This window comes from Gopherus flavomarginatus, chromosome 4, assembly GCF_025201925.1.
Source record: "Gopherus flavomarginatus isolate rGopFla2 chromosome 4, rGopFla2.mat.asm, whole genome shotgun sequence".
In the NCBI taxonomy this organism is placed as follows: domain Eukaryota; kingdom Metazoa; phylum Chordata; order Testudines; family Testudinidae; genus Gopherus; species Gopherus flavomarginatus.
Genome location: NC_066620.1, coordinates 131459248 through 131486977, shown reverse-complemented (window position 1 = coordinate 131486977; position 27730 = coordinate 131459248). Strand labels below are relative to the sequence as shown.

Below are 27730 nucleotides of genomic sequence, written 5' to 3'. Positions count from 1 at the left end.
TCGGAATGTGAATAGCAATAGTATGACTATACTGTAACTTTTATGCAATCTCATAACTTCTTGTCTGAACTGATATTTTTCCTCCCTTTATAGTGAGCATATTGCTAGCAGATAAGCAAAGCATTTTCTATGATCTTGGGACTCCTTGACCCAATCGTGCAGCCATTGAAGCGAATGGGAGTTTTGCTATTGTCTTCAATAGGATGAAGATTTGCCTCTGACTGTACTAGTCCAACGTGTGTATATAAATTGTAGCATGATCAGGAACAGTAACTGGGAATATTTATGAAATTATGTAAACATATGGGAAATAAGGTGTGTGAATAATATTCATGAAGATAAAATGGATGCCATTTAATAAAGGAATTAAGTAATTCTTATGTCAGAGAATGTCCCTTAATCATTGTAGGTATAAAAAAGTATTCCTCAACTTTTTTTTTCTTTAGTTCCCTTTGGGATATATAACTGAGAAAGGAGAATGGCACAAACCCTGCCAGAATAGGATCCTTAAACATTAAGGAACAGAGTAAAATATGCTAATTATAAATACCATGTTACCAGTGGTCAGATAGGTAACCTAGAAAGGTAAAATGTGTTCTAATTAGAATACCTATTCCTGTGGGTATGGGACGTGACACCCTGGCACCCCAATGTTCACCACTGTCATGTAACACTGCTCTACAGCCAAAATGCTTCTGAAATAAATGTAGTCCAACTTTACTAATTCTGGGTCACTGAGAACGAAAATGATGCTTAAAATTGTTGATTGGCTCTAGTTTTCAAGATATGGTATTGGGTCAGTATATACGACCCTTGATTTGGGAATGGCGGAGGATAAGTGAGTTATAAAGGGAAGGGATCTCAATTTAAACCAGAAATGACTAAAATACATCTTTGACTGGATCTGTGAATAAATCTATGACTGGGTTTGGACAGTACTTGCTTTTTAGGCAAAACAATGAATGATGCAATCTGAAGCTGGTATTGCATCATACATGATATGAATTGCATCATGTTATTCCTAGAAGTCATGGATGATGCAATCATAACAAAGCTTACATCACTCTGCTGAACAAATTGCCCTATATCAGCTCTAGAAATCATACAGTGTCATGCTCTCTTATTTGTCAGTGTTTGATTTTGCAAAGGGACACATTTCTGTTTAGCTAAAGTGAGCAGAGATGCCTCGTACTTGTGTGAATAGTGCAGATAACTTCTGCTATGTTTGTGGTGAAGTGACTTTTGCATCACAAAAGCACAGTATAACCACTATGGTTAAAAAAGCCTATCACCTTTATTTTGGCTGCAAAATTGGAGATCAGGACAAGAGGTGGGCCCCACACATATGCTGCAACACTTGTGCAACAAATCTTCGCCAGTGGTTGAACAGGAAAAGGAAATCTATGCCTTTTGCAGTGCCAATGATTTGGAGAGAGCCAACAGATCATCCCAGCAATTGTTACTTCTGCATGGTGCCTCCAGTTGGGAAAGGTGTGTCAAAGAAGAAAAAGTGGACTGTGCATTATCCAAACATTCCATCAGCTATACGCCCAGTACCCCACGGAGAAGGACTGCCGGTTCCTGATGCATCAGAATCATTCTCACTTGAGTCAGACGAGGAAGAGGATGAAACTTCTGGTCCTGAACCATCAATGTCACAGGACCCACATTTTCTCCCATCCTCCTCCTCTAACCACACCTCCTAATACAAGGTGAACTGAATGACCTTGTCAGGGATTTGGAACTACCCAAGAGTAAGGCAGAGCTGTTGGGCTCCAGACTACAGCGGTGGAATCTCCTGGCAGGCTATCAAGGCAAATGGAGCCCATCAATGCTTGCAGACTATTGCTGGACAGTGACAAGAGATGCTCCATTTAATGAATACAAGAGACAAGCCAAGAAGCGCCGAGTAGACACTGAATAGGACTAAACTATGTACATAATAGTTTTTTGCCTTTTGTTTCATAATAAATTTTATTTTTAGAACCCTTTTGCTGATTTTTAAAGTGTTGCATAAACAGGACAGGTGAAATATTATCATGTAAAGCAACCATAAACACATGAAAAGACCTAGGTTTACAATTTATGATTAAAACTCTATCTACACAATATACATAGACATAAAATGTAAAAACTTAAATATCTTAGAAACAGTAGCCAATCAGTTGTTTTAATTGTCATATTTGAATTCAGCACATCAAAATACATAATAAATATCACATTTTCTCTCTGAAGCAGACGACTTCTCAAAAATTGTAGACCAGTGTAATTAGGATATGTTTTGTACAAAGTATGCCTTGTGAAGTATCATTCTAAAAGTCTTGATCTGCTAGATCTTAATATCTCATTGGATTTGATGCACTATCATCGTATGTGAAGTTATGATGTTTGGATTATATGTGTTACTGAAACATGTTGTGAGGTTGAAAACACCCACAAGCAGCCTTTTAGGTGCAACAGTTAAAAAGGCCAAACAACATTAATGGCTTATTGAAGAAATGCACACAAGCACAAGGAGGAGTCCTTGTGGCACCTTAGAGACAACACATTTATTTGGGCATAAGCTTTTGTGGGCTAAAACCCACCTCATCAGATGCATGGAGTGAAAAATACAGTGAGCAGGTATAAATATACACCACATGAAAAGATGGGAGTTGTCTTACCACGTGGTGGGTCAGTGCTAACGAGACAATTCAGTTAGGATGATTGTGGCCCATTCCAAACAGTTGACAAGAAAGGGTGAATATCAACAGAGGGAAAATTAATTTTTGGAGTGACCCAGCCACTCCTAATCTTTATTCAGACCTAATTTGATAGTATCAAGTTTGCAAATTAATTCTAGTTCTGCAGTTTCTGGCTAAAGTCTGATTTTGAAGTTTATTTGTTGAAGAGTGGTGACTTTTAAGTCTGTTTTTGAGTGTCCAGGGAGATTGAGGTGCTCTCCTACTGGTTTTTGAATATTACAATGCTTGATGTCTGATTTTGTATCCATTTATTATTTTGTCTAGAGACTGTCCGGTTTGGCCATTGTACATGGCAGAGAGGCATGATGACATATATCACATTGGTAGATGTGCTGGTGAACCTTGGGAGACAAGCCAGTCCTCACTTACACACAGCCCCAACCTCAAATCTGCAGATTTTATAAGCATATTGTCCACTCCATTCTCCAAGTGATTAATGAAAATACTGAAAAGTACCAGAACAAGGACGGACCCTAGCGGAACCCCACTAGCTATGCTAGTTTGACAGCAAACCATTGATAACTCCTTTTTGATTAGTCTTTCAACCAGTTGTGCATCCACCTTGTCATATGTTCATCTAGGCCACATTTCCCTAGTTTGCTTGTGAGGACGTCATGTGGGACTATGTCAAAAGTCTTACTGAAATCAAGGTATATCATGTCTATTGCTTCCTCCCTATCCACTAGACCAGTAACCTAGGAGAGCAAATGTGGAACTCTCACTGTAGGAGAGAAGGCTGGCCAGGGCCAGACTTTGCCTAGCAAATTTCCTGGAGGAAAAGGAAGAGTTTGTTTATGTTGCTTCAGTCTTGTTTTGAACTTTGAGTGCCTGAAAGGGGTAGAACTGTAAATTCCAACTGGAGAGTTACGTCTGTGCAACACAGAATACAGTGGAGGTTGGGTGAAGCAGTGAAGACCAGCAAGGAAACAAGCTGTGTGGCTGCTGCACAACATAATGCCAGAAATGGGGTGCTCTGGTAAGAACATGCTATAAAACATGGTGGAGAATACGGGCAGGCAATTGGCCACTGGAATTGAGGGGAAATTGAAGCCAGTGAGTATTGACTGATGTTGCACCCAGTTTGGGTAACTCGGAAAGATGGAGGAGGTGACATGCCTGCTGGTGATGATGCAGCGGCAGCAAGAACAGCAGCAACACACTCAGACCCTGCTCCTGTAATTGATGGAAAGCCTGCAGAAATAGCAAGCAGCACAATTTACTGCTCAGCAGTGGTGGTAGGAGGCCCAGCAGCAGGAGTGGTTGTGGAAGCAGCTGGGCTGAAAAGCTCTGGGGACTTCAGCTGGTATTGGAGAGGGTAGTTCAAGCTGGCTGGTCTCCGGACTGGTAACACTGGAGCGAGAGAATGACCAGGAGGCCTTCCTCTGTATCTTTGAATGAGTCTACTTAGGTGGCTCTGATGGGTGAGGCACAGGCAGTCTACTGAGTGGCGAGCAACAAGCAGGCAAACTCATAGCCTGTGGTGAAGGCTGATCTCTTGGATAGACTGAAACTGTCTCTGAAGCATACCAACACCATTTCTGGGATAAACTCTTCCCATGGAGAGCATTACCACAGGTAGTTGCTCAGAGATTATGGGACCTCACTGCCTGGTAGTTATGCACAGAAACTAGTTCCATAGAGAAAATCACAGACCAGGTGCTTCTAGATCAGTTCTTGAAGGCTCTATTGATGAGCCTACAGCTGAGGAAGGCAAGCCCAACCTGCCTTGGCAGGTGAGGCTGTTGAATGGGAAAAGCCTATTTTGAGGCCAAAGGAGCTGAATGATGTGGCAGACTGAGTGATTCACTCTGGAAGAGGGACTACCCCAATCTAGAGCCTCACAAGGAAGCTCTCAAATAGAGAAGGTCCAAAGTAGCCCAAACAGGGGGATGCGCAGAAGCTACCCAGGACCCTGGTGAGTCCCACACTCTGGGGGCAGGTGAGAAGTCCAGTAGTGTGCTTCAGATGAAGTACACCTAGGGATATTAGGTGAGAATATCAGATAATGGAGTGTGATTACCTGAGTGGTGGTTGCAGCCAAATTTTTGTTCTGGGTCCTCCCTGAATGGCATTGGGACCTAGCCATATGTGATACTGTTTGGGCTGGGAGGTGTAAAGCCTTGTGGACTGAGGTTGTGGGCACACCATTATCCAGGAAAATGAGGTTTTGGTGGAGAATATAGATGTACAGGGACATGCCAACTGCCTGGTGTACATGTTATTGACATGGGTCTATCTCAAAGAAGGGGTTGAGCAGAATGTACAGAGCTGGAGAGGTTGGTTACATGTCAGGATACTAAAGGATCTTCTGTGGCTGGTGATGTTTCAGTGGCTGGAGTAAACCCACCCAATGAACCTAACTGTGCAGTACTGCATGATGTGAGAAATCTGCTGGGCTCCAGCTGGTTATCAGCTTAAGCCCTGGAACCCAAAGACTGATTGCTTGGAGGGAAAGTTAAAATTCCTGTGACTGCAATCAAGTATCTGGGTTACTCCCTTCTAGGATAAATTTGTTAGTCTGATAAGATAAAAAGGTCAGTGGACCAAGGATTTCCCAGAGGTATAAAGAAAAATCATAGATCATGAGGCAGCCCTCCATGTTACTGCTGAGGTCCCTCTTTCCCATTGTAATAGGGCTTCCTCCGAAGTCATGCTACCATTAGGTAGCCACTTGTATCCTAACAGCGTCGTTTGCCCCATCCCTGCAGTGTGGATGGCCGGGAGAGTGGGTAATATACAACACACACACACAGAGAGGAATTAATGGTGATAGCATTTAACTTTAATTCTGAAGGAATTCTGGTCCATGGATTAGAACAATTTACCTCTCTTGCTGCTCTTAAATTGACTGCTCTAGCTCAAATAGTACAAGTCTGTGCTGTAGATATAAAGTTCCTCCTGGGTTCAAGACTGCTGATGGCTCATGCACAGGGAGGAGGGCAATGTAGTCCTGTATGATGAAATTACCTTTTTCTCAGTTTGCTTAAAAAAATAAAAACAAAAAACAAAACAAAATAAAAAACCCTAGGAAATTACATACAAGAACTATTAGAACATTCAACATGTAAAGCCAAGCTCTCAGAAGTTCAGAAATGCCAGAATTAAGGTAGCCTGTGCAATCTTACTTTGACCCTCTTATGTGTTTGTGTTATGGTGCAGACTTTAATTACATGAGCACATACCGTTCTATAATACCTCTCTATCTTATGCGGTGCCCAGCCCAGACAGTGAACGAGACAGAAGGTTGCAAGAAGAGAAGGGGCATTTTCTTGTACCTAACACTGGACTGTGTCCCAGAAGAGGGGTTCTACTTCTGCCTCTTGACACTAACCGATGTTTGTCAAAATTACAACACCTATGTGCAGAAGAGGCTGGATTGAAGTTATACAAATAGGAAATGCCAGAACTAACACTAACTTTTGAGAGCTTGACTTTGCAACCTTTATGTTCTTTTAACATAGGTGAGGTGTGTTCATTTTGGGTTTTTTTGTTTTGTATGTAGTATGGTAAAAAGCAAGAAATCATCTATATTGTATTTATTTGTATTGTGCCTGTACCTACAGGCCCCAGCCTCACTGTGCTAGATGCTGTAAAAACGTACAACAAAGCTGCTGTCTTTGCCCTGAAGAGCTTGTGATCTAAATACAAGACAAGAGATAATGGATATAGTCAACAGCTGTAACACTGAGAGAGTAAAACTTATGGTGGAAAGAGGAGTAAGCCGAGGAGAGGCACAATCCTGCAGGTGCTCCCCAGCATAATATAAAAAAGAACTACAAAAATATCAAAACATAAGAGGTCCTGCTAGAGAAGTAATGCAATGCCCTGATTTACAAAGGGCACTGGTGGTGGCTGTAGCATAATGTGGAGATGATTCAAAAGGTAATTTCCTCTAGCTTTCCAATAAGATATAGGAAAACCTGTCTTGAATAGTCACAATGGTCTGTGGCCTTTTGGTAAAGGTGGAACAAAACTTTACTACAATACATTGGGAATACTTTTTGGTGGTCTCAAGGTAGAATACTGGATAAAAGGGCTGGTCTCAGACAAGTTTTACTGTATCAAATTTGACCTGTGAGACTGTCCATAAGTTATGTACCTCATTTGAGGTGGGTCTTTAATTTTGTGCATTTGGTTCTTTATTACAAAGTGTTACAAAGGTTGGGAAGGTCTTGAATTTTTTTTTAAAGGTTATGTAATTTATGAACAGCCCCTGTGACCTTTGGCAGTGTGGACTGCCAGTCAAAGACTGAATGAATAAGGAGGAAGAGCTCTTCTTTCGTGCAGAACAGAGCTGTAGCACCCTAGATGGTATAGAGAAGCCTGTACTGCTACTGCCTCAGCTAGAAAATAAAAAAATGTAAGGAAAGCTTCTATAGAACGAGGTGAACAATAAATAATATTTATGTGGCTGTGGAAGCTCCTCAAGTACATTCTGGAAGGATTTGGTAATGGGGAAGCTAAATATATTGGGTGGGATTCTTTTATTGGAATTTGGCTCTAGGATAGAATAAAAGAAGGACCTGGCAGGTGCATGCATCTTAGCAGCCACTAGAAACATAATATGACACTTAACATAGGAAACAAAGACCTGTTTGTTAAGTAATCTGAGACTGAGTACAAGAGTCATTTATTAAGTTATTAGCATAGCAGCTTAACAAAATAAACGGTAACCTTTTTTGTCTCCATTCCAGTTTGCATAAAATAATATTGTAAGTATAAATAAGCTGAATATGATAACCTATTGTTAAATAAGTCAATACAATAATATAAAACTACACTACTGAAGTATTTGAATCGGAAAGAATATTCTGCCACATTCACTTCAGGTTATCTAGGTTTTGGACTCTCCTATTGAGGAAAGAAAATGAGGCAAGATTTTAAGGAACTAACTTTGTTTGAGGATTAGGCGGCCTTTTTTTCAGAAATGGTGGCACCTGTAGCTTCTTCAGACTTCAAATGAAGCTGTGGATGCTCAGCCCCTCTAAGAAACATAAAGCTATAAATTGCTGCACTGTTAAGGCTTCGTTTCCAAAACTGTCCAGACAATCACAACTAAATTGAATGAACAGCTAGTGAGATTGCATGTCCAAGCAGAGTATTTCTGCACATGGATTCGTATTTGCTTATTTGCAAGTACTCAGTTTGCACACAATCATTGATAATCGTATGCACAATGTGCCATGCTATGTTAGCAGCTATAGTTATGAAAATCAGTCTGTTAATGCTGTCGGGGACTCTAAGCCAGACGGCACAGTTCGTTGTCTGACCGCGAAAGAGACAGGCAACACCAGCAAAGTCCGATCAAAACCTCTTTATTGACAAGTGCACGCATCAATAGAGAGCAGCTCGTCTCCAGAGAGAACCAGCCCGCTCTTTACATCTTAGTATAAGCCTATATAGACAGTTCCATCGTGTCATAAATTATTCACTGGAGCAACCCACCCCCTTCTTCTAACAACTAGAAACTAGACACTTTTAGTATACATGTTTTATAGCATTAGGTGATTAACAATATCTTAGCAAGCACCAGAAGTTAGGAATGTAGGGGAGTTAAAACAGACAGAGAACTGAACCAAGGAGTGAAAACAGGGAGGCTGGGATTTCTTATCAGTTCTTCAAAGGAACTGTTCCTAACACAGCACAGTTGGTACTATACCAGGAATGCAGCCTCTCCCTTATCTCACTTTTTCCCAGTGCTTGTGAGACATGCTGCTGCTTCTCAGTGTTTTCCACTCAGGAATTACCCAAAAACCTCTGTTAGCCTGACTTTGGTCAGGTTGGCATACCTGGTTTTGTCTGCAATATCTTTATTCAGGCCTAACAATGCCCTATGTTATATTCAAAAGTAATACCATTGCCTAAGGGGAAGTTATTCAGGAATAAGGTAAGATGTGCATTTAAAACACTATTGCTAGCTGGAAGAACTCCCTGTGTGGACTCTTACTATGGAAGTTATTTTACTATAAATTATTCTATAGCTATAATGGAAAACTGTAGTTATTTAGAAACAGCTATGCCAGTCAATTTCCCCATGTACACAGGCCCTAAGAGAGACAAAATCTTTGACACTGTTATTCAAAAGCTCACTCTCTGTTCAGGTAAAATATATATCAAATTATGGCAGTTTAGATTAGGGCTAGGTGTTTCCATATCTGAGTGAGTGTGGGAACCTCCCTTTCTGTAAATATATACTATATAATAGCTCTGTGTGTGCATGTTCTTGTAGAGAGTTAGTGTGTTTAATATGAGGTTTAAGACTTTGAAATGCAGACTTGTACTCAGAATAACTGTAGGCACAAACCTGTAGGAGAACACTTCAACCTCCCTGGCCACACTATAGCAGACCTTAAGGTGGCCATCCTGCAGCAAAAAAACTTCAGGACCAGACTTCAAAGAGAAACTGCTGAGCTTCAGTTCATCTGCAATTTTGACACCATCAGCTCAGGATTAAACAAAGACTGTGAATGGCTTGCCAATTACAAAACCAGTTTCTCCTCCCTTGGTTTTCACACTTCAACTGCTAGAACAGGGCCTCATCCTCCCTGATTGAATTACCTCATTATCTCTAGCTTGCCTGCATATATATATATATATATATATATATATATACCTGCCGCTGGAAATTTCCACTACATGCATCTGACGAAGTGGGTATTCACCCACGAAAGCTCATGCTCCAAAACGTCTGTTAGTCTACAAGGTGCCACAGGATTCTTTGCTGCTTCTGTAGGTACAGTGTGGTCCAAAATGGTATTTGCTGGGTTAATCAGAGTGAGCACATGAAAGGGGGAGATGTTATATTTACTTTAGCTCACAAATGGTATATGCAAGCCACTGGAATACAAGGCAGCCAAGTAACTGCATCACTTGTAATCTTCCCTTATAAACTGAATGTAATTCTACTGTAAACAGTGGCTTTCAAAGTATTCAGGAATAATTCAGTCAGAAAACTCTTGATTTTTCCCTCCAGTAGTCTCTGTTCACAACCCCTTATGGTTCTGTTCTATAATAGTTTCCGTTATAACTCCATTTCCAGCCATATAACTGTCTGAAATGTACACCTTTCAGGCTGAAATTTTCCAAATGTGGCCTTTAACCAAGAGTAAATAATTCTAGAAAGTTTGAGGAGGGGAAATGTTTGTTTAATCTGTTTTTTAGTAAGATTAGAGTGAAAAAAATATACTTTCCCTATTATAAAACATGATCTCATTTTTTTGTAAATAACTTGATAGCTGAAATATCTGAGAACCAAGTTGAAATTAGGTATGGAAATTGGCTTCGCTAAGGAGGGCTTTTAAGGGTTCTGATGAAAAAAAAGATGGTTTTAACTTACTGGACTATGAGCCTCTGGAGATCACACTATCTGAACATGTTATAGATCTTGCATGCAGTGTTGTTGTAGCCATGTTAGAGTATATTAGAGAGAGAAGGTAGGTGAAGTAATATTTTTTTATTGGACCAGCTTCCGTTGGTGAGAGACACAAGCTTTCCAGTTTACACAGAGCTTATGTGGCAGCTGTGTAAATGCATATTTAAGTTTATCCCTGTTCAGTAAAGCATTGAAGTGGTACTTAACTAAAACCCTATTGACTTTAAGGGGGCTTGAAAGTGTGTGCTCAACAGTTAATTATGTGTTTGTGGACTTTGCGGAAGTGGTGCTTTATTGAATCGGTCTGTTGCACACCTTTTCAGTGAAACTGTCTCCTTATTTCCATTTATGGGTAAGGTAAGAAAGGCACAGAGCTGGCACTGCTAACATTTTGGAAAGTGTCCATTAATTTTGGTTGCTTTATTGTTTAAGAGCTCTGCTGCTGCCATACCTCTGAGTGTCTCAGCAGCTATGTCTAAAGCACTGAGCAGCTGGAACTCTCAATTATTTTAGCTAGTAGGTGTTGTAAATTAGGCACACACAATGAGGAAGTGCTCTTGGAAAACTTATGCCTGTCAGTGACTTGCCCAACCCACTTCCCAAAGGAAGTTTGTGCCAGGGTTAGGAACAGTGCCTGGAGCAGGGCTGCTCAATAGGCCAGTGCCTCTCAACAATTACAGGTGGGGACTGAGTTACCCTGTCTGCAAAATGACAGGTTTCAGAGTAGCAGCCGTGTTAGTCTGTATCTGCAAAAAGAACAGGAGTACTTGTGGCACCTTAGAGACTAACAAATTTATTTGAGCATAAGCTTTTGTGGGCTACAGTCCACTTCATCAGATGCATAGAACGGAACACATAGTAAGAAGATATATATACATACAGAGAACATGAAAAACTGGAAGTAGCCATACCAACTGTAAGAGGCTAATTAATTAAGATGACCAATTATCAGGAAAAAAAAATTGTAGTGATAATCAAGATGGCCCATTTTAGACAGTTGACAAGGTGTGTGGATACTTAACATGGGGAAATAGATTCAATATGTGAAATGACGCAGCCACTCCCAGTCTCTATTCAAGCCCAAGTTAATGGTATCTAGTTTGCATATTAATTCAAGTTCAGCAGTTTCTCATTGGAGTCTGTTTTTGAAGTTTTTTGGTGGCAAAATTGCCACCTTTAAGTCTGTTACTGAGTGATCGGAGAGGTTGAAGTGTTCTCCTACTGATTTTTGAATGTTATGATTCCTAATGTCAGATTTGTGTCCATTTATTCTTTTGCATAGAGACTGTCCGGTTTGGCCAATGTACATGGCAGAGGAGCATTGCTGGCTAATGTGATCAGGTCCTATGATGGTGTCATTTGAATAAATATGTGGATAGAGTTGGCATCGGACTTTGGTGCAAGGATAGGTTCCTGGGTTAGTGTTTTCGTTGTATGGTGGGTGGTTGCTGGGGCTGGCTGTAAGCAAGGACTGATCTGTCTCCCAAGATCTGTGAGAGTGAGGGATCATCATTCAGGATAGGTTGTAGATCTTTGATGTGCTGGAGAGGTTTTATTTGGAGGCGGAAGGTGATGGCTAGGGGAGTTCTGTTATTTTCTTTGTTGGGCCTGTCCTGTAGTAGGTGACTTTTGGGTACTCTTCTGGCTCTGTCAGTCTGTTTTTTCACTTCAGCACGTGGGTACTGCAGTTTTAAGAATGCTTGATAGCGATCTTGTAAGTGTTTGTTTGAGGGATTGGAAGAAATGCAATTATATCTTACGGTTTGGCTGTAGACAATGGATCATGTGGTGCATCCTGGATGGAAGCTGGAGGCATGTAGGTAAGAATAGTGGTCAGCAGGTTTCCGGCATAGGGTGGTGTTTATGTGACCATTGCTTATTAGCATTGTAGTGTCCTGGAAATGGCCCGCTTGTGTGGATTGGTCTGGGCTGAGGTTGATGGTGGGATGGAAATAGTTGAAATTATGGTGGAATTCTTCAATGGCTTCTTTTCCATGGGTCCGGCTGATGACGATGTCATCAAAGCAGCGCAAATAGAGTAGGTGCCTTACCGTGTGGGGAGTACACACTAGGGCAGGGCCGCCGCTTACAGCAGGGGATGGGTGAGACAGGGGTCCGTCCGTCCCCCCCCCACCCCCCTGGGCTAGCAGCTTCAGCTGCCTTTGGTGTTGTTGCACTGTGGTGCTGTCATAAACAGATAGCTAAGGGTTAATGTCTCTTTCACCTGAAGCACCTGAACAGAGGACCAATCAGGAAACCGGATTTTTTCAACTCTGGGTGGAGGGAAGTTTGTGTCTGAGTCTTTGTCTGTCTGCCTGCTTTCTCTGAGCTTTGGAGAAGTAGTTTCTGTTTTCTAATCTTCTGTTTCTAAGTGTAAGGACAAAGAGATCAGATAGTAAGTTATATGGTTTATTTTCTTTGGTATTTGCATGAATATAAGTGCTGGAGTGCTTTGATTTGTATTCTTTTTGAATAAGGCTGTTTATTCAATATTCTTTTAAGCAATTGACCCTGTATTTTGTCACCTTAATACAGAGAGACCATTTGTATGTATTTTTTCTTTCTTTTTTTATATAAAGCTTTCTTTTAAGACCTGTTGGAGTTTTCTTTTCTGGGAAATTTCAGGGAAATTGAGTCTGTACTCACCAGGGAAGAAATCAGGGGGAGATCTGTGTGTGTTGGATTTGCTAGCCTGATTTTGCATTCCCTCTGGGTGGAGGAAAGTGCTTTTGGTTTCCAGGACTGGGAACGGAGAAGGGGAGTCACTCTGTTTGGATTCACAGAGCTTGTGTCTGTGTATCTCTCCAAGAGCACCTGGAGGGGGGAAGGGAAAAAGGATTATTTCCCTTGGTTGTGAGACTCAGGGGATTTGGGTCTTGGGGTCCCCAGGGAAGGTTTTTCAGGGGGACCAGAGTGCCCCAAAACACTCTAATTTTTTGGGTGGTGGCAGCAAGTACCAGGTCCAAGCTGGTAACTAAGCTTGGAGGTTTTTATGCTAACCCCCATATTTTGGACACTAAGGTCCAAATCTGGGACTAAGGTTATGATAGGTGCTTGGTCTGGTTTACGTGCCCTGGCACCTGAGCCCTCCAGACCTTGGGGCTGGGTTGCCCACTAAGGGAGTAGTGCCCCCCCCCCCCCCGTCCCCTGGCAGAGCGCTGAGCGCCACCATGGGTTGGGCGGTACAACGCCGGCCACGGCCAGTCCGCCCCGGGCCCCACCGTTGCCAGATGCACAAAGTCACGTGCCCTGCGCACGGCATCTGCTCTGGGCGGGTTGTGCTCAGGTGCCCCCAAGGCGAAAACGAGGTTGGTGAACGGGCGGGGGAAGGCCAATCTCCCCCCGGTTGTACCCAGGCCAAACGCCCCCCCGCGTGCCGGGGAACGTCCTTACGCGGGCAACGACTGCGAGCCCACCACCGCCTCTCAGCTCCCGGCGTGCACCGCGTCTCCCGCCCCACCCACCGCTGTGCACGCTGGGAGGTGTAGTTCCGCTTGTCGCGTTAGTGGAGACGCCGCTGTCTCGGTGTCCGCGGCCCGTGCGGGGCGGGGCCGGGCCGGGCCGGGCCGGCCCCCTCCCCGCACTCGGCGCCATGGCGGGCGCCGGCAGGAAGAAGCAGGTTCGCTTCGCCCGGCCGGAGGCGGAGGACACGCGGCGGGGCGGTGAGGGGCCGGCGGCGGAGCAGAGTCTCCTCCCGGAGTCCGCGCCGCGGCCTGAGGTGATCGTAGCCGGCGGCGGCAGGAGCCGGGCCGGGGAGGGAGCGACGCTGCTGCTGCGATGGTGCATCTCCGGGGTGCTGTGCTCGGCCTTCCTGGGCCTGGTGAGCGGGGCTGGGCCTCCCCTTCCGCCTTGCGGGCACCGACTCCCCGGCAAACCCCCGGCCCGGCCCGGGCAGCGCTGTCCCAGCGAGCCCCTGTGCTGGGCTGGACCTGGTGAAGGTGCTGGTTTAGCGCGGGGGCAGGGCCCTGTGCGGGGCCAGTGAGAACAGGCCCTGTAGTGCTGGGCAGAGCAATGGTCCCTCTAGTCCAGGGGTCTCGAACTCAAATGACCACGAGGTGACGAGGGCCACATGAGGGCCTGTTCATTGGCCCTAGGGCTACATCACTGACACCGTCCTCGCTGCCCTGCCCCCACTTCAGCCCTTCCATGAGGCTCCGCCTCTTCCCACCCCTTCCCTGCCCCCCTCCCAGCCCCTTTCCTGAAGTCCCCACCTCAACTCTGCCCTCTCCCTGCCCCCAGAGGGTGCATGAGGGGTGTGGTGAAGGCTCAGGCCAGGGGACTAGGGTGTGGGCAGGGGGCTCATGGCAGGGAGTTGGGGGGTGGTGTGCAGGAGGGCTTCGGGCTCCGGGTTGGCAGCAGCACACACCAGGGCAGGCTGCCGGCCCCGGGCCTGCTCCGTGAAGTAGCTGGAACCATGTCCCTGTGGCCCCTGGGAGAGGGGGGATGCAGGGCTCTGCATGCCGCTTGCCATGCCTCCAGGTACCTCCCCCGAAGCTCCCATTGGCCGCAGTTCCTCGTTCATGGTCAATGGGAGCTCTGGGGGAGGGTGGTGCCTGAAGCCGGGGAAGCACACAAAGAGAGCCCTCTGCTTCTCCCTCCTCCCCCCTGCCCTCTCGGCCGCAGGGACATCATGCCAGCCGCTTCAAGGAGTGGTGTGGGGCTTGAGGGGGGGCAATATTGCAGCTGTAGTTTGCGGTAGGCTGGAAAGGTGGGCGCGGGCCGCTGATATATGGAGGTTTAGGGATACCCAGAGCATGGGGCTGCATCTCTGACTATCTTGACTAATAGCTATTGCTGGACCTATGCTCCATGAATGTATGTAATATTGTTTTACCCCAGTTATAGTTTTGGCCTTTGCAACATCCCCTGGCAATGAGTTCTCCGGGATACTTGGGGGCTGTGTGAAGACATACTGTCATATGTTTGTTTTAAACCTGCTATCTATTAATTTCATTGAGTGACCCCTGGTTCTTGTGTTATGTAGATGGATAAATAACACTGCTTTATTCATTCTCTCCACACCATTCAGATAGTAATAAACTAATGAGGCAGCACAGAGAGCATTGATAGAGCCCTAGGTTTGAACTCAGCCATGTGGGCTTCCTGGTAATTTCTAGATAGTATTTTGGGCTTGGTTTGTCTCACAAGCAGGTGAAACTATCCCAGGTGCTCAGTTGTTTGAGGAGTAATGTTTGTGTAGCATTAGATTGTTTAAGAACCTTTATTTTGGACAGTACTGAGCACACTGCTGGTACTGAAATGATGACTGTCCCATACAGCCAAGTTTTCCTTTGGTATTGTTCTCACGATGAGGTACTGTGAAACTCACTTGGGTGCTCCACAGGCTTATTCCAAAGGTGACTGCAAGTGAAACTTAAATTTCACTTGGTGCTTTTCACACAGTTAAAAGAAAATGTGTATGTAAATTTAGAGATGATCTCGCTAAAACAGATTTGGATTACATCAAGTGATATTTTAATATTTATTATTCATTAGTAAGGCTAAGATTTTTGTCCTGGGTATTGTTAGTAAAAGTCATGGACAGGTCACAGGCAAAAAAGAAAAATTAATGGAAGCCAGGACTTATCCCCGACTTTTACTAACAATATCCAGGACAAAATGGGGATCTGCGCATCCCCACACGCCTGAAGTGGGGCAGCTGCGCAGGGGACTGCAGTGTACGCCTACTGCCTGAAGCTCCGGGGGTTATCCACTGCCTGTGGAGGCTGAGAGCTGTGGGGTGCCCCCAGCTCCCATGCCACCTCCACCACCCAGAGGGGCCAGAGGCTCCTGGTGAGCCAGCAGCCCGGGGGTTCCCACGCCGCCTCCACTGCCTGCGAGCTTGGGGGTTCCCCTCCACCCCCGATGGCTGCCAGAGGCAGCAGGGGTACCTCGCAGCTCCTAGCCCTGTGGGTGGCATGGGACCCCGCACCTCCCAACTGCTGAAGTCATAGAGGTCACTGGAAGTTACAGATTCTGTGACTTCCACGACCTCCATGACTGAATTGTAGCCTCATTCGTTAGAAGTATTACCATGGAACCTAGGAAGCATAGTCCAGGACCAGAACTCAATTGTGCTTAGTGCCATACAAAAACAGACAAAAAGACTGTCCCTGCCTTGAAGAGCTTGCTGTGTAAGGCAGTGTCTATACTGCCACTTTCAGCGCTAACACTGTAGTTGTTCAGGGGTGTGAAAAAACACCTCCCAGATGCCAAATGTTTTAGCACTGAAAAGCACCAGTATAGACAGTGCTTTATCACCGGGAGCCATACTCCTGGTGACATTCAAGGTGGTTATATTTTTGTCGCTGGGAGAGGTCTGCCCCCTGCGATAAAGCGTGACTACACTGCTCACTTCACAGCGCTGCCGTGGCTGTGCTGTAACATGGGCAGTGTAGACATACCTTAAGTAACCTGCAAATCATTTCGGGCTTGTCTTAGGTGAAATTCCTTACCAAGTTGTAAGTTAAATTGATAATGGCACTGTGAAACCAAAATAAGAGTGCCCCCAACGTAAGACTGTGTTGTTTAACTAAATCAGTTTCTAAAGTGACTTAATTAAAATGATACTGTTTTTGTTTGCAGACAAAGTCTTAGTAACATAATATGAACTATATAATTTCTTGCTGCTGGTGAGAGTTTATTTTGTTAACCTTCTGCTCTCTAAAATGAACAAACAAAATATCCCCACTGTTTTTCAGGGTATGAGCATTGCTGTCCTGGGACCTACATTTCAAGATTTGGCTGCAAATGTGAATAAAAATGTCAGTGATATTTACTACATTTTCATGGGTCGTTCTCTGGGGTACCTTGGTGGTTCAGTGATTGGAGGGATTATCTTTGACTGCATGAACCCTCATCTCCTCTTGGGTAAGTGTACTCAAAATAATTCTTTTTTTATGTGACAAATGTATAGCTAGATGAATCTCTGATATCGTTATTAAGTGTCATAACCTGCACTATTTCCAGAGGGGTTGGTATAGTAACAAATTGTGAAAGTTGTGTTTAAAAAATATCTTAAGCCAGTTTTCACCTCCTTTACCTTGGTATGTCATGCAAGTATCCTTTTGGTCTTTACACCGTAGTCTTGCACAATGAAAGTTGCATGTATGCTATCACTAGCATTGTCATACTCCTTTAAAAAAATTGTACACTGCTGCAGGAGTGATGTAATTAAAAACTATGACGTTTTGTTTCTATTTGTCAGTTTCATTCCTGTCTCCTTTTATTGCAAAAGACCATATCTATCTCTCTCTCAGAACTGAATAAAAGATTGCCTTTTGCTCAAATAAAAAGAAGCAGAGTTGGATTTTTATTTTTCTCTATCAAATGGCTGGTTCTGAGAATATTTATATAAAACAAATTAAATTTGATAACGGCCACATCACAGGTTACATGAGAAAAATGAGAGAAGCTCAGCTGAGACTCACATCTGATCACCTGTATTGCTGTCAGTGATACCATTTCACACAATTGAGTTACAGCTTTACAAAGAAAAGATGTTGCAAACTCAACCTCTGTTAAAATACACTGCACCCGCTAAAATTGTTAGTCTGTTCCATTAAACCCTGACATGCATAAAATTTATGAATAAAATCTAGACCAATCTTCTGCTTCTCATTGATTCTAATGTATCTGTCAGACATGAGGCAAGTAATCTGAAGACAAATTTATCTGAAACCTGAAACAGAGTTTCCTGAACTAATAAAGCAAAATCTTTCATGCTTATTATACTCAAAAGTTAGGTGAACTGACGGCAAGCTCTAAACACAGTTATCTGTAGAACTGTTTCCTAGGTTTAGCCTTAATTTTTCATGTACTGTTGTTGTCAATTTGAGAAATAATTTGCATGCTTTCAATTTTCAGTTGGATAAGCAATGGAGAAAAGATCACATCTCATAGGTTGACTAAGTTTAAATTTAATATATTCTGTTAACGGCGCTTATTCTTTTTGAAACTGTACAATGAATTAGACGACCATTTATGATGTGGACATATAACTTACTAATGTTAATGGAAGCTAAACTTGTGCATTGAGAGTAATTGGAGAAAATAGTTCAGTTGAGGACTTCCTAGTGTGATCACCAGAGCTGGTCAGAGGATGACATTTCAGTTTTGTGAAGAATTTGACTTTTGAAAATTTTGACTTTGTTTTGAATTGAAATGAAACTCAAAATTTTTGAAATCTTCCAATCTAAAATGAGCTGTGCTTTGTGATCAAAATGTCTTGGTTTGACAGAACCAGAATGTTTCATTTTGGTTTTCATTTTATATTACTATCTAGTAATGCAAAATATTTTTTTAAACAGTCACTTCAAAATGAAAAACTGAAATCTTTTGTTCCAAAAATCTCAAAATATCCCATTTTACATTATCAGAACTTTTTTTCAGTGTTTCTCAAAAAGTAAATTTTGCTCAAATTTGGCTTGATTTTGTGAAGTATTTTGATTTTAACAGGCAATTTCTGAAGAAAAAATGGTTCCGTCTAAGTCTTTTCAACCAGCTCTCATGAACACTAATTCAGTCTAACCTGACTGCTTGAAATTCAAGCAGTCTATCATAAAAAACAGATTTAATTATAATAAATTAACTGTTTTGGATCTCTGTATAAGTCATGCTGAAAACTGGAGCTTCAGTATGGATTTTGGATTACCTTTATAGGGTTAACCATGCTGGGAACAGCAGTTGGTCTTTATGCCATACCATGGTGTAAGAGAGCGCTATTGTTAACTGCCCTGATGTCAGTCATTGGGACTTCCGTGGGTGTTCTAGACACAGGTAAGTGAACAGATCCTCTTCCCTGCTGCAGGAAGTCCTGTGGATTGAATGAGTCATTGGGAGTTTGTCAGCTCCTCTTGTATCTATCCGAGAGAATTGTTAGCACTAATGAGGTGCTAGAGATCCACAGTAGGTGAGTTTATGTTTATCAGTAGGACTTCCAGTTTATGTGGCAAGCATGTTGTGTTGTCAGTATAGGCACAGGGCCTGCTAAAATAGTTATATTTCGCTTAGTGAAGGAGAAGGAAAATGTATGTTTTTGTTTTCTAGCATGCATGGTATATGTGTGCTAAACTAAATTTGTGTTCATATCCATTGTCACTTGCTGTTAAAGTTACTCTCTCTCGCTGTTACTACAGTAACATCATCCATTCTGAAGACAGTAAGATCAGATTTTTTTCCTGATTGTGATGCAAATGGCGAGGTAAATGTCAGACTGGAATAATCTCTAAAATGAATCTGCTGGTATATCCCTGACTGTATGTGGGATGGCACAGAAAAATTGCCAAGTATTTCTCAATTAACTACTTATTCTACTCATTTGTGTAACTGAGTGAGTGAGCATCTATAATGCAAATTTGATGCTATGTGCTGAGAAGAGAGCCTAGGACTGTGTCACAAACAGTCTGTCAAAGAAGATCCTGAGCTTTATCTGGAATGCCATAATAGTGCCAAATGTAACACTGTTTGAAATGAGCTAGTTCTTGTTCTTGAGATAAAAAGGTAAAAAAACCCAGCATGTGCAGTGGAACCTTCTACTGCTTAATTTTTATAAGCAGAGCTTTACTCTAGCTAGACTTGCAGTTTGCACATTTCATGCCCTGAAAAAGGTAATGACCTTTGATTCCAGATATTATAAAATAATATAATCTGCTTCCACTGTATGAAGTAATAAAATAATATAATCTGCTTCCAAATAAAGTAATCTGCTTCCACTATAGATTGTTCTGACAGATTGACTAGATAAATATTAACTAAATAACTGATTGGGAAGAAACCATACTGTGTCTTAAGTTTCCATATTAAATAAATGGATCCTCATTTCTTTAATCTGCAGGTGGAAATGTCCTTGCATTGAATATATGGGGAGCAGAGGCTGGGCCACATATGCAGGCCTTACACTTCAGTTTTGCACTGGGTGCTGTTGTGGCCCCTATCCTGACAAAAATGGCATTGAGCAACTTCATATCTCCTAACGTCCAAACAGAAGATGAAAAGACAAACGACTCTGTTCCGAGTGATATACCTAATGCACTGTTTGGATCAGCACTGAAACTGCATTCTAATGTGAGCTTTATGTGGTCCTACATTGTCATAGGGACCTATATTTTGATAGTTTCTTTGTTGTTTGTTGTTCTGTATTCAAGGACCGGCTTAGCACGAGATAAAGCAAAATCTTCTCTGCAGAAATGTCAAATTGCCAAATACCACTATGCCCTTCTCATTCTCCTTTTCCTTTTCTTCTTTTGCTATGTAGGAGCAGAGGTCACCTATGGCTCTTACATTTTCAATTATGCAGAGGTTTATGCAGACATGAAAGAAAGTGAAGCAGCTAGTTTGAACTCCCTTTTTTGGGGAGCATTTGCAGCTTGCAGAGGACTGGCAATCTGTTTTGCTACCTGTTTATACCCTGGTACTATGATTCTGCTGAGTGTCATAGGTTCCACTGTCTCTTCTCTGTTCCTGGCACTGTTGAGTAAGCATCCAATTTCGCTCTGGATTGGGACAGCAGTCTATGGTGCGTCAATGGCTACCGTCTTTCCCAGTGGCATTTCCTGGATTGAACAGTACACCACCATACAAGGAAAGTCTGCTTCTCTCTTCGTAGTTGGTGCTGCCTTGGGGGAGATGTGCATTCCAGCAATGGTTGGGTTTCTTGAAGGAAAACTTCACAATGTCCCTGTGATGATGTATGCTGCATTGGGAACATCTGTAATGACAGCAGTACTATTTCCTGTGATGTATAAATTAGCCACTTCTCCCAGTGAGAGTAAGTTAAAAGATGGTGGTGGGAGCGAGGACCAGAAAGCTTTGTTGTCCAACTTTGAACTTAATGAAGATGAGGAAGATGAAGAGGATGCAGGAGAATGGAATGAAGCAGACTTTGAAGTAATTGAAATGAATGATACAGTGAGAAACTCTGTGGTAGAGACATGTCAAAAGATCCCAGGGGAGTCTCCAGCTAAAGCGTCCACACAGCCACCTTCAAACATATTTAGTTCTTCTCCAGTGATTGCTCTTAGCTCCCCTGGGAGAAAGCAGTCCAGCAGAGACAGAGAGAAGAATGATTAAAGTAAAATCTAGGCTGCTTACTTGAAATAACTGCCTGGCTTCTGTAAGGTAATAAACACAATCAAATTAGCTGTATTTGTAAAGTGATTCAGAATTTTAATAGTAGTAAAAATCCAAGTGTTTCTGCCTCCATGCTTGCCAAATCCGTTTATGCTTATTCATTTTAGTCTGCAGCCATGCATCCTGGAGTGAAAAAGAATGTGTATGTTGGACATATTACACGGATTCCCTCTTTAGTATGATCAGGTGTTGTGTCATGGAACTAAAAGCAATTTAGACTAAACATATGGGAAACATTTCTTAAATGTAAACAAAGAAAATGATGGGCACCCTAATGTAACTTAAAGTGAGACTGTTCAGAGTATTTTAATCATATTTTTAGAACAATTCTGCATTGGCGGGAATAGACCAGGACACACATTCATCTTAATTGATCACCCTCATACAAATCAGAGAAGAATCTTGAACTTCTTGAATCTAGTGAAGGGGATATTTCCATGGCACTTAAAGTCTGGTATGTAACATAAACCATGAAATTACTGGTAAGTTAAACAACAAGGTGTTGGTTGTGTCCTTGTCCTTTTGGGAAAGTGGAAAAGTTGATAGCTCAACATCTTTAGTTAATGGATGTATTGTTGACCTTGTCTGGGAATTCCCTGGTTTTGTCATTTTTATGTAATGTTGTTTAAAAATAGATTTCTGTGTTTTAGTTCATTTTAAATCATGGAAACATCAAATGTGTTACACTGGAATAAAATATTTATTTAGGGAGGTTTTAAAAAATGTGTATTATGTATTCTTTCCAAGGTTGCTTTGAAGAACAAAACGGTTTGTCACACACCTGCATTTTTTTTTATTTTGAGAGGGTGGAGAGAGAGGACAAGGGAGTTTTTAAAGTAGTTGTGCTGATCTGCTATAATTTTTAATTCTTGATTGTTGAGCCATTATTAGCTACTCTTTAATCAGTGTTTGATAACAAACCACTGGTATCACAGGCAGTATACACAATAATGTAGTTACCATACGTATCAGAGGGGTAGCTGTGTTAGTCTGGATCTGTAAAAGCAGCAAAGAGTCCTGTGGCACCTTATAGGCTAACAGACGTTTTGGAGCATGAGCTTTGGTGGGTGAATACCCACTTGTCGGATGCATGCTCCAAAACGTCTGTTAGTCTATAAGGTGCCACAGGGCACTCTGCTGCTAGTTACTTTACATATACCAAAGCTAAATTTCAAAGGCAATTTTACCGTTCTAGTAGGGTGACCAGACGGCAAGTGTGAAAAATCAGGATGGGGGGTAATTGGAGCCTATATAAGAAAAAGACCCTAAAATCGGGACATCTGGTCACCCTACTTTTTGGTAACCAGTAACCCCTAGTCCATAGTATCGACAGAGGCCCTTAACTCTCAAACCAAATTGTTCAAACAAAAGTTTTAAAGATCTGTTCTGGCTTTCCCTGAAGTTAATAGCAAAAATCGAGTGGGAGCACATACTTCTCTAGAAAAGGAAAATACATATCTTTTCAAAGCGAAATGTACAAAACTGTGCAAAGCTTAGCCTATGGCACACTTCAATAGCTGTTTACTTACCTCTGGAAAATTAATAGGTTACAGTTACTAATGAAACCTTCCCTTTTCTAACAGCCAGAGTACTGAGTGCAATCCAAGTTCTGAAAGGTACCAGAAGGTGACCTATAACTGCTTTTGTGCAAGTTGGACTGGTGCCCTCTGCTTTTTACTCTGTTAACATTGTAATGTTTCAGATACTTGGAGATGATGTATTTGGACGCTGCCTTAAGAGAAGGTCCATGTTTTGCACAGATGAAGTACAGTGGAGTGTTTCATGTAATATTTATCAACATCTTGGGGGTGTGTGTAAGATTGGAAATACCATGCTGGGGGAGGGAGGAAACACTGAGTGCTAGCAAATAAATAAATCACCATAGTGCCAAGAACAGACAAATATAGAAAGTGTTGCTTAGAATTAATTTGGAGCCTTCCATTTAATGCAGTCCGTCTATTTGAAAACCCAGATTTTGAAGGCAGCTTTTTCTGAGGCTGCATGACCAAAACTTGCTGTTTGTATTGTTCTTTGGATAGTTAAGACTTTTGCTGGTAATTTACTTTTGTAGTAAGGGTGGCAGTTTGTTTATTTACATTTGGAGCATTTCTGTTATGTGGTATAGGATCTTTCTTTAGAAGTTTGGGTTTATGACTGACTGCTTCGCCTCTTCTTCCCCCACCCCCCCCCAGAACAAATTTTGCTCCCCTCTGAAATCTGAGGGGAAGAAATAGAGCCATCCTGGAAAACTTTTGCAGTTTATGGTGAGTGACAATGAAATCTTGAAGACATTTCCCCCTCCCCACTACACCATAATGTTAGTGTAAATGCCAGTGTAGTGCCTGTTTTCCTGCAAAAGGGGGGAGCAAGATAAGATAATTGGATACTGACAGAAGACACATTTTAATAATGAACTGGTTCTGCACCTTGAGTTGTCTATTCAGAAGGGTATATTTTACCTACCTGGGTCTGTGATTAAACATTGGTAGGTAATCCAACTAGTTTTTTATTTTTTTTTTTATTTTTTATCTTCATAGCTTCTGTTGTAGTATCACACCTGCTATATCAATGCATTGCTAAACTTGGATTATGCTGTTTCAGTTGCTGCATGAAAGCTCTCTCCTTCCCTTACTTAACAGTGTAATGCTTGTAAATATTTAAGGACCATATTCTACCCTTGGATACATATGGCTGCCCATAAAGTCAATGGAAGCAGCTCTGCATATGCATTTACAGTACTAGAGTTTGACCTGCAGATCAGTATAGAAAATAACAGCTGAACTGCAATGGTGGAAATCTTGGCTTAAATAAGGAAGTCTAGGGTAAGCTTTTGTGTCACGTTCTGAAAATGCTATTGCAATTCTGCACTAATAAAGTGCGTACTATTTAATACTATTTATGCATAATTGGAAAGCATGAATTCTCTGTGCAACATGGTGTGCATGAATGGTAAAAATTTCACAAATGACTTTGAAAACAAACATATTAACAAAGGTGGTGTCTCTCTCATACTTAGTGTTTTTTTTCCAGACTTTTTACAAAGGGGTGTAATAGATCTATTGTTGCTGCAGGATCCTGAACAGAAATGGTTACAGTGACAGCAAACCTGATACAGTCATGCTGTCCACATATGTGTTGTTTGAAACAAAACAGGCTTGACTACCTTTTAGAGGTGTTTTAGACTTCTTTTTGTCAATCAACTTGATTTTTACTAAAAGTGACACTCAAGCTTTAACTATTTTAAAGAGGAGCTGTTACTTGACATAAAATCTAAACACATTATGTTCTATTTTTGAATCACCAGTTCTGTTTTTTATACATGCTGTTTAGTATAACCTCTTAAACCCTGATGAACATACATATTTTAATAAACCATTTAAACTGAATAGGAATCAGGATTTTCATTCCTCTCTCCCATCAACATTAGAACAAGCATGAAACAAAGCAATAGGGCCAGTGCTGGGAGACTGGAAGGCTAAATTAACTTTTTTTTTTTTTTTTTTTTTTTTTTTTTGTGCTAAAGGGAGGGATAAAGTGAGGATGAGGACAGACAAAAAGAAAAAGCAATTTGTAATACTGAAGAGGGAGGTAATGTAAGCAAGGTCCTTCTCAAGCATGTCTAATCAGTTTGTAGACTAGTAGTGAAAATGAAATCCAGGCTCCATGGAAACTTGGGCTCCATAATCTGAAACTTACTTTAAATTTATGATCATAGCTGCTTTCTTGACAGTGTAGAGAGATTACATAATGTGGAGGTTTTATTTCAAGTTCACTGTGTAAATTTTCTGCATGATGCATGTACCTAAATAATACTTTATATATATTTATATCATATAAATGATCAGAGGGTTCCCCTGCGATACAATACAAGAACGGCAATGTGTAACACTGAAATAATTGGAGTAGTGTAAAGCTTTTCCTCCGTCACAGGACAATTGATGGAAAAGTTGAAACTAAGAAATGTGATATGTGGACAAAAAACCAGATCTGTAGTGTAGGTCATCAACTGCTCTAAATATCATGTGGATATTTAGAATCATGTTATACATTTAAAAATTACTTAGTAATAAGCTTGTCTGTAAACCGTTCCTAAAATGTTCTGATTGGCCGCTAGCACCTAGTGAGATGTTTTGCAGTATTTTTATTGAGCGATCGCCTTCTCTTCAAATTTGAGCGCTTTAGTTATTGTTCCAAGAAAACATTAACTAAAATGGGGATGGTATGTACTTGCACAACAGCGAGCTTTCCCTCGCTACCCCCTTTTCAACAACTGTATTTAAATGTATATAGGCAGTTTTTGTACATCAGGTGATGCATATTGTTAAATGTAAAATATACTAAAGAAAGACCAGCCAGGATGTATGTCAGTTTAGACTGATTAAGAAACTGCGGTAATTAGTGGCATGCTGCATTAGAATAACACAAGTTTCCTTTGCTGTCATCTTAAGAGTCAACAACTATATGAAAGTTGCAGCCTTGAGTCAGTCACTCTGTTGGGGGATTTCTAGGCTTTTTGTTAGCTGGAAAACACAAGTTAATGGTGTTTACTTAAATTCAAGTAACTGTAGTATATTTGAACGTTAAAAGCTTCCTGGTTAAACTGCAGTGCCTGGTAAGTGCCTTCTTTGTCATTCATTCAGTCAGTAAGTGTTTAATTAGGACGTTAGTTGTGAATTTGATCAAAACCTCAAGAGACAAAGTATTTTATACTAGAAACAACCAGTGTTCTTCATATTTTTATTGATTAATTTAACTATTTGGCAATACAGTTGTCATTTTAAGAAACACTCATTCTTCTTCGAGTGATTGCTCACATCCATTCCAGTTAGGTGTGCGCGCCGTGCATGCACGTTCGTCGGAAACTTTTTACCCTAGCAACTCCAGTGGGCTGGCAGGTCGCCCCCTGGAGTGGCGCCGCCATGGCGCTCAATATATATCCCTGCCGGCCCACCCGCTCCTCAGTTCCTTCTTACCGCCGTGTCGGTCGTTGGAACTGTGGAGCGCGGCATAGCTGTCCTCCACGTCCCTAGCTCTCCTTGTTATCTCTCGTTATCTCTCGTTATTGTTATAGTTGTTAGTTAGATTGTTAAGTATAGATAGTAGTAATTAAGTGTAAATAGGTTGTAAATAGTTGTTCGCCGGGGGCTTTAGCCCTTCCCGGCACCCGGCACCGGGCTCATGCCTGGTTCGCCGGGCTTCAAGCAGTGTGCGGCCTGCAAGAAGCCTATGCCTACTAGCGACCCCCACGACGCGTGCCTGAAGTGCCTGGGGGAATCGCACAGATCGGACAAGTGCCGCATCTGCAAGGCTTTTAAGCCAAGGACAAAAAAGGAGAGAGATCAAAGACTCCGGACTCTCCTTATGGAGGCGGCACTTGACCCGGCGGCTTCGCAGGCCGTGATCTCGGCGCCGGCACCGGATCGCACCGGCACCGAAAAGACTCCCCGGCACCGACCTTCTCCGGCACCGGGGGCAGAACCAAGACCGTCGAAGTCTGCTACTCTGGCCAGGCAGACCCGACTGGAGCGCCCGGCCTCAACATCGGCCGCGGCGCCGCCGGCACCGTCGACTCCGGGCCCGGCGGGTCCGTCGAGTCCGGTGCCGCCAAGCTCCCCCATGAGATCTGGGGTTGAGATATTGGTCCCATCCACGCCGGAGACCTTCGCCTCGGCACGGGACCTCATTGCCTTGACTGAGCCTACTCAGCTGCCACCCCCGGTACCTCCGGTGCGGGTCGTGTCTAGAGGCAAGCCCATGATGTCGGCACCGTCTCGGGACTCGCGCTCGCGGTCCAGGTCCTGACGTCACGGCAGGTCGAGATCTCATCGCCGCTCGCAGTCCTGGCACCGCTCTCCTCGGCGGTACCGGTCGCACTCGCGGCACCGGTCGACCTCAAGGCGGTCGCGGTTGGACTCCAGCCGCCGATACCGGCACCGTGACTCCAGGAGCCAGTCCCGCCGTCACTCGCCGCACCGGTCGACCTCCCGGCACCGAGCTGGTGGCAGGTCCCGGTCCCGATCCCGGCACCGAAGCGGCGGCCGGTACCGGTCCAGATCCCGGCACCGAGACAGAACCCGGTCCTGGTCCCGATCCCGGCACCGCTATGACTCCCGGTACCGATCCCCGGCACCGAGAAGATCGTCCCTGCCGACCCGAGCAGACCCTTACCAGCCAGGGTCGGCCCCGCCGTGGCCTTCTAGACAGCCGTCGGTCTCCTCACAAACGGACAGCGGGTATGCACTGGGCACCGACCGGCAGGTGGCGCTCTTTCACGACCCGCCACAACACGACCAAGGCCCGCAGCAGTGGGGGTTTTGGACACCCTGGGCATACCATCAAGCCCAGGGGCCCCAACAGCTTCCTGCTAGGCCTGCGACGGCGGAGCACAGGGTGCCGGAAGCCTCGTTGTCTCGCCCCCCTCCCTCCCCGGATGGGGAGGAAGGGTCCAAGCAGCAAGACTCCGCTCTGGCTCCTGAGACAGAGG

At 43.1% G+C, this 27730-nt stretch overlaps 2 protein-coding genes across 8 annotated transcripts in view; both read left to right on the top strand.

The window, feature by feature from the left end:
• SLC16A10 (solute carrier family 16 member 10) overlaps positions 1–1787 on the top strand; it is a 180622-nt gene extending 178835 nt beyond the window's left edge. The window contains exon 7 of the mRNA XM_050951400.1: positions 94–1787. Coding sequence (XP_050807357.1) covers positions 94–149 — 56 coding nt within the window. The 3' untranslated portion in view covers positions 150–1787. The remainder of the gene's footprint in view (positions 1–93) is intronic.
• An 11894-nt stretch (positions 1788–13681) lies between these two features.
• MFSD4B (major facilitator superfamily domain containing 4B) overlaps positions 13682–27730 on the top strand; it is a 102532-nt gene continuing 88483 nt past the window's right edge. For 3 of the 7 annotated variants that reach the window (XR_007773892.1, XR_007773893.1, XR_007773891.1), the window contains exons 1-4: positions 13682–13936; positions 16818–16986; positions 18778–18894; positions 19952–21700. Coding sequence is in view for 3 of the 7 variants with exons in the window: in XM_050949667.1 (XP_050805624.1) it covers positions 13709–13936; positions 16818–16986; positions 18778–18894; positions 19952–21186 (1749 nt within the window). In the remaining 4 variants the exon portion in view is untranslated. Of the gene's footprint in view, positions 13937–16817; positions 16987–18777; positions 18895–19951; positions 21958–22829; positions 23445–27730 lie in introns of those variants that run through there. The other 4 variants (XR_007773890.1, XM_050949667.1, XM_050949668.1 and 1 more) reach the window with 4 other exon arrangements.